Below are 12336 nucleotides of genomic sequence, written 5' to 3'. Positions count from 1 at the left end.
GGGGGGGGGCTGACATGTGACACTTCCATTGAGGGTACTGGCAACTCTGCTTAGTCCACAAACTGCCTTGGGTTGACAGCACCTCAATGAAGGGGTCCTTGTGCCCCTATCTTACATATACAGGGACGACCAAGGGTCATGAGACTTGAAGGAAACGGGGGAAAGGCAACTAGAAGAAACAGTGAAAAAAATTTCCAATATTCTCAGAGTGAAGAGGTAGTATTATATCCATGAAACAAGAACAAATCATGAAAAAACAGAATACTAGGTCTGGTGGTATGAATATGACTGCGAGGCGAAGCTCAAGGCTGTGCAAGATGGAGCTGATCAAGTTAGATGGCAGACAGGCAAAGGAAATGGCCAGTTAGAGGGCCAGCCCAGCTATAGGTAGGTCAACATCTTGGAGAACCGTGCCAGCAGAGAGAAATGGAGGGAGGATGTTAAGTAAATAGAAGAGTGTTCAGAACTAAAGTGCAAAGCTTCCACAGTTACCAGACCAGTCAAGCTTGCGAAGATTGCTAGTTGACATGACAAAATGCTCAAAAAATTGGGACACGAATGTCTGGAATAGAGCAGACTACAGACAGGAATTGGGGCTAGGGGAGCCCCACCTGCAGATGCTGTAGAGGAAGGTTTTTGAGCCTGAATGATAGACCCAGCTGAGCCTAATGTCTGCGTGAAGACAGGATCTCAGAGCAGGAACTCCTGACTGCTGGACAGGCACATCACAGACCTGAGGAAGAGTCGGGAAGGAAGCCGCATCCTGAGCCGTGAGGGAGAAAGAGCCCCTCCAACCTCAAGGAAGGGCAGCACAGGGCAGCACATCACTCCAGGCCGAGGCTTAGTGAGGCTCACACCTGTGCCAGGTGGGGATACAGGCAAAGATGCGCACGTGGCACCAGCACAGCGGCCACCCGGGAACAGCACAAGTGCAGAAGGGGTCACAGCCTGCTGGCCCAGCACCCTAATGACCTGACCCATGACGTATATAGTGCGTGTGGTGTGCAGGCTGCGCGCACTGGGGAGACAAAGCAGCTCACTGAAGCCGAGACGCTGCGCTTCCTGCGGTTCCCGGCCCTGCCCACTGGGCCACAGCACATGGAGACCGCCCTCAGCGCAGTCCTGGGGCTCACCGTGTCTCAGGACGCTGACCCGCACGGTGGAGGCCTTCGTCCCGGCGGAGGAGAGGACGGAGCAGCGGTAATCGGCGCTTTCTCGGATGGCGTCGCGCAGCCAGCTGAGCACCTGCGCCCTGCCGTCGGGCAGCGTGAGGGTCTGTACCGGGACACACGTCTCTGGCTCACGTCCATTCTTGTCCCAGATGACACGAATGTCCGCAGGACCTGGGAGCACATAGATCATCTCCACCCCTGTCCGTGACCCCCAAAGCAAGGCCTACATAACCATCCAGTGCGGGGCAGGGCAGGGGGCTTCCCAGATCAGGGACTCGGGTACCAGTGGGCCTGAGGGGGGGCAGGTAGCTTTACTCTCCCCAGCCCTTCCCCTGGCACAGGCTTGGGTATTTTGCTCCTGTGGTCCTTGTGACCCCCCTGTCAGAAAGGGGGTTGGCAAATGCCTCAGACCTTCACTGTCTGGGGGCTTCCTACTCCTCAGTTCCATTCAAGCCCATCCAAAAGCACACCTGCATAACTGTGTCCCCAGACACGTGGCAGGGACAGTGCCACAGGAGCTCCTGGCTGGACCAGGGCATGAGAAGGCACTGAGGGCCCATCTTACAGAAACAAGGCTTCAGAGGAGAGTGGACCAGGGCCCGAAGGGCCCGAAGCATGGCAAGGTCGGTGCAGAGGGCACCAGGGCAGTGGGCCTGGAAGTCCAGTGCGGGGATAGTCAGGAGTCAGACACGGACTCTGGCCCAGTGCCCCAAGCAGCTTCAGCAAGCCACCTGCAACTGCGTGGGCCCAGAGCTGTACCAATGTAAGCCCCTCCCTAGGAAAAACAAGCCCAGAGGAGCACATGGTCACTCAGCTTCTCTTCAAGTCAGTGAAAGAGCCCTGAGGTCAGGTTGAAGCCCCTGTCCCCCCAGCTCTGCTGCGCTCCCGTTCAGACCCGGGGCAGGTCCCATCCAACTAGACAGCAGGTGGCCCGAGCCTGAGATGGACATCTGCAAGCCCCAGGACGTGTGCTGGCCCCTCTCCCTGCTGTTCCAGTGGTGGGGGCTCAGCAGGCCCAGCAGTCCACTGCTGCTCCCCTCACTTCCAGCTATGCCACCGTGGGCATCCCATATCAGGTTTCCAAATTCACTACAATGAACACTTTTACAATCAAAATAAAACACTATGCGAAAGAAAGAAATGTGTCCATTTCCTTGGACACTGCAGGATGTCCAGGGGCAGCCCGCCCAGAGGCCCTGGCAGTGGCACCGTGGACGAGCATGGCCTGTGCTTGGCTCTCTGGGCAGCCCTGGTGCTACTGCCTGCCCTTTAGACCACGGCTCCATCACCGCGACTGCTGACCGGGCTCCCGCCCTGCCGGCCACACCTTCTGTGCTGGTGGACACAGGCTTTATAGTCCACTCTCCTGAGGTTGCGGTCAGGGCGAGACCTTTCTTTAAGCAGGCCCTGGAAGCAGTTCTAAAGCGGCCCAGTGTCCTCCCTTACTCCCGGGCACTGCCTGGCAATGATGTGCTGAGAGCCACGCAGGAGCACGTCAAAGGCCCCGGGAGCTTCTGGAAAGTCCCCGCTATTAACCCCTCGAAGAAGCAGGGCAGTCCGTGCTGGGCTGACTCACCACCCAAGCCACGTGGGCTGGGCCCTCCCAAGAGCGAAGGTCCCCAAGACCCACAGCGCGAGGACAGGAACTCAAGGACGTTCCCGTCAGTGCACGTCATCTGTGTACCTAACTGAAAGCAGTAAAAATGTTGAAGTACTTACGTTCCATTATTCTTTTATAAAATTATCCAACTCATTCTGAATGCGGAGCAAATTAAGGAGGGAAAGCAAGAATTAAAACAGGAAGTCAGCCAGGGCCCCGAGTGGTGGCAGCGGTGGGGCCTTTGGGCGAACCCCTAAGCCACAGGGCCTGCTTCTCCAGCGGAGGCTCTGGCCCTTGGGGCCACCTCACGGTCCCAGCCATCTCCCTTCTGTGCTGTTTCTAACCCCACCCCTTCCCTTCAGATAGGGACCCATGGGACAGAGCTCATTTGACTTGGGGACAAGCCGAAGTCCCTCTCCTGGAAATGGGGAGTCAGCAGGAGGGGCGGGGTGTGATGGGTCCAGGCAGTACTCAGGCTACCCTCCACTGCCCTCTGCAGAACAATGCAGCAGGCCTTCCCCCACGCTGCCCCGCACACACGGTCCCCGCTGACTCAGACTAACTTGTGTGGTAGGCTCGAGCCCCGGCTCTGCGACCTGCCGCAGGCGCCAGAACCAGACACCGTGTGTGCCAAGGCTGCCCTGCTCCAGCCCAGGCGCCACTGTGAGGCCCAGAACTCACAATCGCCCAGCAATCAAGAGGACTTGGCCAAGAGGGGAATGGGCTTTGTGGGGTCTCCAATGCCCCACTATCCTCAGCTTTCCTCCTTGGGCAGTCCCAATCCTATCCCAAAGCTGCTAGTGCCCTTTGGTTAACTAAAGCATGACCACCCCAAAATATCCTAATCCTCAACCCTCAAGTGGCAAAAGGCACTCTGCAGCCAGGTGCAGGAAGACCCCTGCACACATGACCCATGGAGGCCATGTGCGGGACATGCTCTTCCATGGATGACGCTTCTGCACAGGAGATTTCCAGAAACCCAAGGGCTCTGTGGCGAAGGTCTCTGGTCTGCTGGAGAATGACCAACTTGCAGTTCACTGCCCCCACCCCTGCCTACTGCTCCAGCGCTTGCAGTGGTCACTGCAGAGGCCAGAGACTGGCCCTCCCAATGCCCCAGCCGCCCTCTGACCCCAAGGATCAATTTAGCTGAAAGGCATTCAAAAGCTGAATATTCAAAATTATCTAAAGTGGGGTGGGGAGGTTGTCCCTCTTCTGTTTTACATAAATAAAGAAATCACTGTTTTATGAAAGTCCAGCGGGCAGGGGCGGGGCCCACCAGGCAAAATGACATGCACACGCCTGCCCACCACCACTTCCCTTGAGTATTTACAGACACCTAGCGTGTCACGTGCACATTTCCTCTGCGCTGTTCTAATTATACCCCAGAAGCATGGGTGTGAGACAGTGAGCCAAGGAAACACGCTGACTGACTTCTGCATAGCAGACGCTTTTCTCTCTTGTCTGCATTTCCTAACTCCCCATGATGCACAACATCCTTTCTGAACGGAGGACAGTCGGGAGAGCCACTCCAGAACCCATGATCTTCCTCCCCACACAGGCACACACGTGTGTGCACACACCCACATGCAGACACATGCACACACGGGCACGTGCAGGTGCACACATGTACAGGCGCACACGTGTACAGGCACACATACCACGGGGGCGAGGAAAGGAAGGGGAGCTGGGAGCTGAGAAGCCCCGGAGTCATGGGGCTCTGAAGCCATGGCCACCATTAAATAGCAACCAGGTCGCGGCCCCGGACCGAGCACAACGTGGTTTTGCAAGCCCAGCTCTACCGAGACCTATGGGCTAAGACCTTGTGGGGCCCACAGGAAAGAGAGGTACCTTCAGCCAGAAAGAGGAACTGACACTTCTACCAAGTTGCAGCTTAACAAAACACCTGTCCTGTCGTTTAGCACCTTATGGAGGCTGGGCCCGAGAAGCTGCTATTTTGGACACACTCCACTTATCACACCCTCACTGCCCAGGGTACAGTGGTGGCTGGTGATTTAGGGAAAGAGCACCACCACCACCTGGATTTGGACATGCACTGGGGTGCCAGGGCCAGGGCGCTGCGGTGGACAGGCTTCAAGGCTGTGCGCAGGGTCGCGCGGAGGGCCAAAGGGACGTGCTCTGACGTGGCAGGCTGCCCCAGAAGGGCTGGCGCCTGCATGCAGACTGGGGCTGGGTGCTCAAGAGCCCTCAGTGGGACCCCTGAGGGCCACCTTGGGCATTTGCTGCGGAGGGGCAGAGAATGCATGCTCCTGGAGCCTGGAGAGGGTACTGGGAAGGCCGGACTGCGTGGGGGTGGGGAGAGCTGGGGAGTCCTCTCTGCTGCAGCCCAGTGCTCATGCACTTGCCCACACTGTGAAACAGTCTCTGCTCTGAGGCCTGTGCACCAGCGTGGTGTGTGTGCTGGGCATGGCACACAGGGCGTGTGGCAAGTGCTGTGGTTATGTGGTTACTATGTGGGTGTGAGCACCGCGTGCTATGTGAGGTGTGGCGTGCATGTGGTCTGCACAGCACACATTGTGTGCTCACGCCACACACGAGGTGTGTATGTGGCGTGTTGCAGCTTACATGGTGTGTGGTGTGACGTGTGTGTGTAGTGCCTGCTGTGTGCATGCTGTGCTTGCATATGTGAAGCCTCTTTTGTTATGTGTACGCATGTTAGTAGTGTGTATGAAGGCAGGTGTGTGCCTGTGTGTGAAGTTTGCATTTGCAGCCTGAGCTGGCCGGGGCACATGCAGAGCTGGGCAGGCCCCCGGTCTGGCATTTCATGGCACGGGGTGTGTCATGCTCCTTACACCAAGACAAGTCTTTCCTGGGGAACTAAGCCACAGTGGGAGAAGGGACAGTCCCTAGGGGACAAACCCTTCTGGGGATGCACACAGAAGAGGGTTCCAGCTGCTCAGACTGAGCCTCCCGGAGCCCAGGAGACTTGCAGCCTCGAGGGCTGCAGGTCCAGGCGCATGGAGCAGCGTGCTAGAGGCAGGTTCTGTGACAGCCCTGCCTCAGTCATGATGGGGAGAACCTCACATCCCTCTGCTGCCACCCTGCCATCACCTCCGATGTACCACAGAATTCCTGAATGGAAATACCTGCGTTGACAGCAGGCACCCTTGGGTATTTGCCAGTGTGCCTGCAGGGGCCACCAGGCCCGTACCCCAGCACAGAACAGACATGCCCCTGCGGGTGTTTCTCCACACACCCTGCTCGCAGGCGCCTCTGCCCAGCGTGGCCTGCGCTGGGCCCCAGCAGTCACACAAGTTGGTTCCCAGTCAGCGGGCTGCTTGGGAGCCCGCGGGCCCATGCAACGGGGGGGCAGCAGAGCCCTGGGCTGCTCCTCCCTCTTATTTAAATTCTAAGAGGGAGGAAAACTGGGCTTGTTTTTCTCCCAGTTAGTTCATTCGCCCCTTGCGGGAGTGGGAGTCACCCAGTCTGACCTGCTGGGTTGCTCTGTAGCTACCAGCTCCTCAGATGCACAGGCTGACACCAGGGACGTGCGGCCAAGCAGCTTGTTGACATCCCACGGAACCTCATCCAACACGGACCTGGTCTGAGGTCACTCGCAGGACTCGGCATCTTCTGCATTTAAACATCACTAAGCAAGTCATCGCTTCTCCGGAGCCTCTGAAGTTAAGTTTCCAAATCTCCAAATGCCACACATCAAACCCAGTGTTAGCGCAGCAGGTGTCATCCTATGCAGCAGCGGCTCCGGGCCTCCACAGCCAGCACAGCCATGCCCACCTGCTGGTGCGCACCTGCAGAGCTCCTGGGATGAGCACTATGACAAAGCCCACCCTGTGGCCAAGAACCATTAATATGTGGACCTCCTGCTAGCCAGAGGAACAGCTCCAGGCGATTTAGTTTCACTGCAGGTGAGCTTGGCTGAGGGACACAGTTAGGGGGGCATGCATGTGAAGGATGCTCCACCCCCAGACAGGTGCCCCACTCACCTGTAGCCTGGCAGAAGAGGTGGAAGGTCCCCAGGGCACGCACATGTTGTGCCTGGTCGCTGAGCAAGGGCGGCAGGAAGGCGACCCGTGGGCTGCTGTCAGGCCCCAAGCCCGAGGTTGGCCAAGGGCTTCGGGGAGATGAGCCGGGGCCCAGACAGGACAGGGAGGAGGACCCCAGAGGAGGGAAGGGCATAGGAGCAGAGGCTGGAGACAGAGGACAGAAAGAAAGAGGCACTGAGGAGAGGTCGACAGGAACACACACATGCCAAGAAGGGGAACATGGCCAAGAAAAGAGCCCCTGGCTGCCCCGGCTCCAGCTCCACTGAGGCCCAGCCCTGCCTGACCCCAGCCCTGCCTGACCACTCCAGCCCCACCTGTCACCTGTCAGAGCAAGGTCCAAAGCCCCGGCAGAACCAAGTGCCACGTCAAGGATATAAGGGTCTCATTTATTTAGTTTACTTTTCAAATGTATACAATTCCAAGTAGAAAAATAAAAACAAAGTAAATCTTATAAAACACAAATGTTTACACCAAAACGGTCGAATCCTATCATGCTGGAGGATGAGACTGTCCATACGGGCACACAAAATTCCAGTTCACTGCTCCTTGCCACAGACAACAGGCTCCTCTTCTGGGGTTTGGAAAGCGGAGGCAGAAATGAGTCAGTACTGTGAAACCCCCTTCGCAGCCCCTGCTCCAGGGCTGCGAGCAGGTCAGCGGTGTGGCCTTGGCGGGTGCTAGGGCACAGGCTTGAGTTGAGGCTCTGGCTAGTTGTTTTCCAGTGGTGGACAGCAAAGGCTGGCCAAGTGGGAAGCCTGGGCAGGCAGCGTGAGGTGGAAGCCATAGGACAAGGCGAGGCTGGGTGACCGGGGTCCGCTGGGTGACATCCAGGCTGCGGCATGGGCGCTCTCCTGATCGGGACATCAGGCTGTGTGTGAGCTGCTGTCCGACTCACGCAGCCCGGCCCCGCCGGGATGCCCAGTTTCTCTCCCTCGCTCCGCCCCACTGCCATAGACAGAACCCCACTGCCTTCTCCTTTTCAAGAGTCAAAGCCAAGAAAAAAGTACAGAAAGGACATCTCTCTGAAAATGAAGTTTCCCTCAAAGAATAAAACTAAAAAAAAAAAAAAAGGTCAAGAGATGGTTTTGTCTACATTTCTATAAGCAAAAAAGAATGTATTTAGCAAAAGTAAGTTTATCCCTGAGAATCTGAAGCAACGTAAGTCATATCTGACACTAATATAAACAAAACCTAGAAGATGTCCATCTTTTAAATATTAAACCATCTGCTTCAGTAATTTTAAAAAACAACGACTAACAAACAAACAGACCAACATAATTAAAGCCAAATCCTAAAACAATCATGTGAAAGAAAAAAAAAGGTGTGTGCCCATCCTGACAACAGGCGATAAGTTACCAATCTGATAAACTAAAACGTCATTTCCAATCTGGAATTCAATTATCTTTCAGTGGCTGCTAGGAAGGAGAGTCAGGGAACAAGCCTTCCGACCAGCTGCTGTCCAGCCAGCCCCTCCCCGGCTCAGGCCTCACTGCCTGCAGGACCTTGGACAGCGCTCAACAGCCAGGGGCTGGGGGCATTCTCGCCGTTTTCCAAAAAGACAGATACCAGCTCACAACCTCGACCCAAGAGAAGAGACACAGAAGACTGAGGTTTGCTGACAACAGGCTACCCTACACGGCACTGGACGAGGTCACGGGACTGTGGACACAAGACCTATCCGTGGACGGGGCTCTCAGTCCCCATCCGCGTCAGAGTCGGCAAACTTCAGCTCACACTTGACATCGAATGGCCTGTCCTTGACCGGCAGGTCATCAAGTCTCTGAGAGTCCTCCCTGTCAGTGGGCGCTCTGCTGGCCATGGTATCCTGTTCTGTCTCGTAGCCCGTGTCCAGGGCTGGCTTGGGCTGCCCTCCATTCTGCTGTGAGAAGCTGCCCTGCTCCACCAGGGTCTCCTTCACACTCTGCTCGCAGTCCGAGAAGTCGGATGTGGGCTTCTTCTTGCCCAGCAGCACGGCAGAGCGGAATTTTAAGCACTGTGCCGGCAGGTAGCCCTTGTAGCAGTTGTAGGAGAAGAGGCACAGGCAGAGGGAGAAGAAGAGGAGGAAGAGGAACACGAGGAGGTATTTGTCACTAGACTTGAGGTACAGCGTCTTCTCCGAGTGCAACTGGGTGACCGTGTTGATGACGATCTGGGGCTCACAGGACGTGCTGGTGGGTGTGGGGCTGGAGGGCAGGGCAGCGGCACCCAGCCCCGGCTGGTGCGTGGGGGCCCGCGCAGCAGGCGTCTGGGGAGGGGTGCCCTGGGTGGTCCCTGCTGACTGACTGGGGATGAGCCTACTGTTTTCGGTCTGGGTGGCTGGAGACGTGGAGAGCGCTGGGGTCCTCGAGACCACCTTGACCTCCAGAACGTGCTTGGCCACCAGCTGCAAGACCGTCTTGTTCCTGACCTTCTCCTCTGACAGACACTGGTACACCCCACTGTCCCCCTCTGACAGGTTGAAGATAAGCAAGTTCTTGCTTCCCACCAGGCTGTACTTGGGGCTTTCAAAAGTGAGCACACCATCCTGGAACTTCCACAGCACCCGTGCCAGGTTGGACTTTTGGGAGCATTTGAGTTCTGCCGTGCCACCGTGCTTGAAAAAATGCTGCCGGTAAGTCTCTTTAACTTTATCTGGAACATCAAAATAAATGTGCACAGTGTGAACAACCCCACTTGTCATCTCACTTCCTTTAAAACTAGGTCAATACGCACAAGAAGACACAAGAGGTTCCACCCCCTGGAGCAACATGGAATCTTCCAGAACAAGTAAGGAAATGAAGACATGCGTGACTGAAAAGCAAAGATGAGCCCCGGGTGGCAGTGCGTGGGGAACCGGAGGGAACCAGAGGCATCTCTGAGCAGCAGAAAACCTGTCTGTCTCCTTGGTACCCTGGGAGAAACTCGTGGGCTACAGGGGTTGAGGGTGCAACTGGGGGCGGCACTGAGACAAGCATGGCAGGCGTCCCCCTCAGTCCTAAGCCTGCTTTAACTGATGCAGCTACTGGGTCAGGGATGGAGCGCAAGTCTAAGGGTGCGTCTGCCCACAGTGGGGACACTCTAATTTTCCCACAGGTAGAGGGGAAAGAGAAGTGACTGTCCCTGAGCCCCTTGACCCCCACACCCCACCCTGTTCATGTGGAACGAGCCCCATGCTAAGCAAAGAGAGATGCAGCTGGAGGGTGCATGTGACAGTTTTGAGCAGAGGGCTTCCCAGTGACACACACTCTACGTGATCCACACATTCTTCTCTGTAAGAAAAGGGTGCAGAAAGACCATGGGTCTGGCACAGATACTTGACCCCTGCTCTGAGAAAGGAAAGCAAAATACTTCTGCTTTTGGCCCCTACACCAAAGCATCGTGAGATGGTTACTTGACCCTGCTGCCCCACAGGCAGCAGAGGGAGAAGGAGCCACTTACCAGGGCAGGCAGACACATCCCCGCTCATCTGCTGGACCAAAGCTCTGCAAGACAAAGGGCACACAGGTCGCGCACAGTCTCTCCCTTGTGGGGCGGCGTGTGCATGTAGCGAGACCCCGTGGGTACCTGGTGGGGCTGTCAGTTTCATGCAGGGTGACGCAGGAGGCTGTGGCGAGGCTCCAGGCGCAGTAGGGGTCACGGGCCAGCACACAGTCCTGGCAGGTCCCATGCTTTCCACAGAAGGCCACAGGCGCCTGGACCACGCCTGAATTGGAGCCAGCGTAGATGAACCTTCTGCCCTGTGAGTGTGGAACAGATGTGAAAGGTGGGCCTGGGGCAGTCACAGCAGCAAGGTGACAAAGCATCTTCCTTGCTACCTGGCGGAGGAAAAGCCTCCTCGCTTGGAACAGGAGCAAGGCTGGTCAGACCCAGATAAACCAGAATCAAGAGCACCGTGAAAAGAGGCAGTGCATGGAAATCTGCACACCGACTCGCGCACCAGGCCTGCTCGCAGCCCCTCCTTCCTGTCTCCTCGACCACCAGAGCACCTCCCTCCCTGCTCTTCTTTGGGGATAGGTATTCCCAGACGGCTCCCTGTGGAGGCAGACCACTGGCCCTTATGCCCTGGCCCTCACTGCACCCAGAGGCTGGAGGGCACAGCCCCAGAGCCCAGTGTCCCGGCTGAACGGAGGGCACAGGGGTGCAGACTGCAGTTACCATTGGGGCCCAAACCCAGCAGGGGCTGCTGTGAGGGTGACGCTGAAGGATGAGAGGGGCAGTAGACACAGTGCTTATCACGGACATTCACTGACCATCGTGCACAGGAAGGAACACGCAGGCACACTCAGAAGCAGAGCAAAGCAGGCTGGTCCGGCAGGCTGGTAGGCTGACCCCTTTCTTCACTGACCCAGGTCCCCAGAGTCGCATCAGTGGACTCTGGATCACTGGTGGGAACTCAGCAACTACTCTGCTCTGCCTGGGCGCCTCCCTCCCACCTCAAAGTCCTACAATGACCTTTTGGTTAACACCAGCAGCTTCCCAAGTTCCCAAAGAACTTAGTATTTCAGATTCAGAGGAGACATGGTCTTTATCCTCAGGGGACGTGCTCAGGGTCAGCTGGAGCTCAGGCCCTGCTATCCCTCCACAGCTCCTGGCCTGTGATGCACAGGCCCCAGGTCACAAGCCCTCAGTAGAGAAAGGGAGACCCCTCTGCCGCGACAGCACCTGCAAAGCGCAGTGTCCAGTAGGGCGGCTTCGTGGGCTAGTCACAGCTCCTCGCCCGGCCACGACTCACCTGCTCTCTGCCTTGTAGAAGTCTGGGACCCTGACGCAGGAGAAAACACCTCAAGGACGTGATACTCGCTGCTCAGAGGTGGGGCTCTCTCCCCCGACCACTCACTTCCCCACTGTGTCAACAGCACGCCTGCTGATGGGGTCTCAGCCTTGCCAAGTTTAGGCACAAGAAGGCGTCCCCACCAGGCGGTGTGCCTCCCACAGCTGGGCCAGCTGGCCCAGCAAGCTCGGGGAAGTCCTGCCAACTCTTCAGAGGAGGTGCAGCTCCCAGGTTGCTTTTGTTCAGCCCAAACCGCACACTCAACCACTCAGAGAATAACTGTATGAGAGCCATCAGGTGGCTCTTCTGGGCCACCCGGAGAAGAGGTGCTCCCCAGCTGGTGCTCGCCACAGGCCACACCTCCAAGCCCGGTCACCTGCCTTCTTGGAGGAGAGCAACAGAGTCTGGACAGGCTCCAAGTCCTGGAAGAGCTGTGTCTCTTCAATGATGTGGCTGTCACTGTCCAGGCTGATGGCCTTGTGCAGGGCACCCCGGTCTGCAAGGGCAAAGCACACACAGGTCAGCGATGTGCCTGAAGGTGGGGACAGTGCTGGCACTGCTGGTCACAGCGGTCAGTGGTCCCCCTTCTCAGCGCTCCTCCTCAGCAAGATAGAAGAGGTGACACCTTTGCCTTAGAAAAAGAAAAGGCATGGTCCTTGGCAAAATAAACATCTGGAAGCCTAAATGACATGGGTCATTACAAATTCTTTTTTAATAAATAAATAACATTCCACTGTTAATACCAAAACCATTCTCACAGGCCCTCCCTGGTGGCGCAGCGGGTTAAAGCAC

The 12336-nt window shown here is 56.7% G+C and overlaps 1 protein-coding gene across 3 annotated transcripts in view; it reads right to left on the bottom strand.

Annotated features, from left to right (window-relative positions):
* Positions 1-7153: 7153 nt before the first annotated feature.
* SEMA4D (sema domain, immunoglobulin domain (Ig), transmembrane domain (TM) and short cytoplasmic domain, (semaphorin) 4D) overlaps positions 7154-12336 on the bottom strand; it is a 73392-nt gene continuing 68209 nt past the window's right edge. For all 3 annotated transcript variants that reach the window (XM_012726544.1, XM_012726545.1, XM_012726546.1), the window contains 4 exons: positions 11925-12040; positions 10338-10510; positions 10212-10255; positions 7154-9425 (listed from right to left, as the gene is read on the bottom strand). In XM_012726544.1, coding sequence (XP_012581998.1) covers positions 8488-9425; positions 10212-10255; positions 10338-10510; positions 11925-12040 — 1271 coding nt within the window. In that variant the 3' untranslated portion in view covers positions 7154-8487. The remainder of the gene's footprint in view (positions 9426-10211; positions 10256-10337; positions 10511-11924; positions 12041-12336) is intronic.

The sequence above is a fragment of the Condylura cristata genome, unplaced genomic scaffold (genome assembly GCF_000260355.1).
Source record: "Condylura cristata isolate star-nosed mole 26May11 unplaced genomic scaffold, ConCri1.0 scaffold00017, whole genome shotgun sequence".
Taxonomy (NCBI): Eukaryota; Metazoa; Chordata; class Mammalia; order Eulipotyphla; family Talpidae; genus Condylura; species Condylura cristata.
This window is presented reverse-complemented; position numbering and strand designations above follow the sequence as displayed.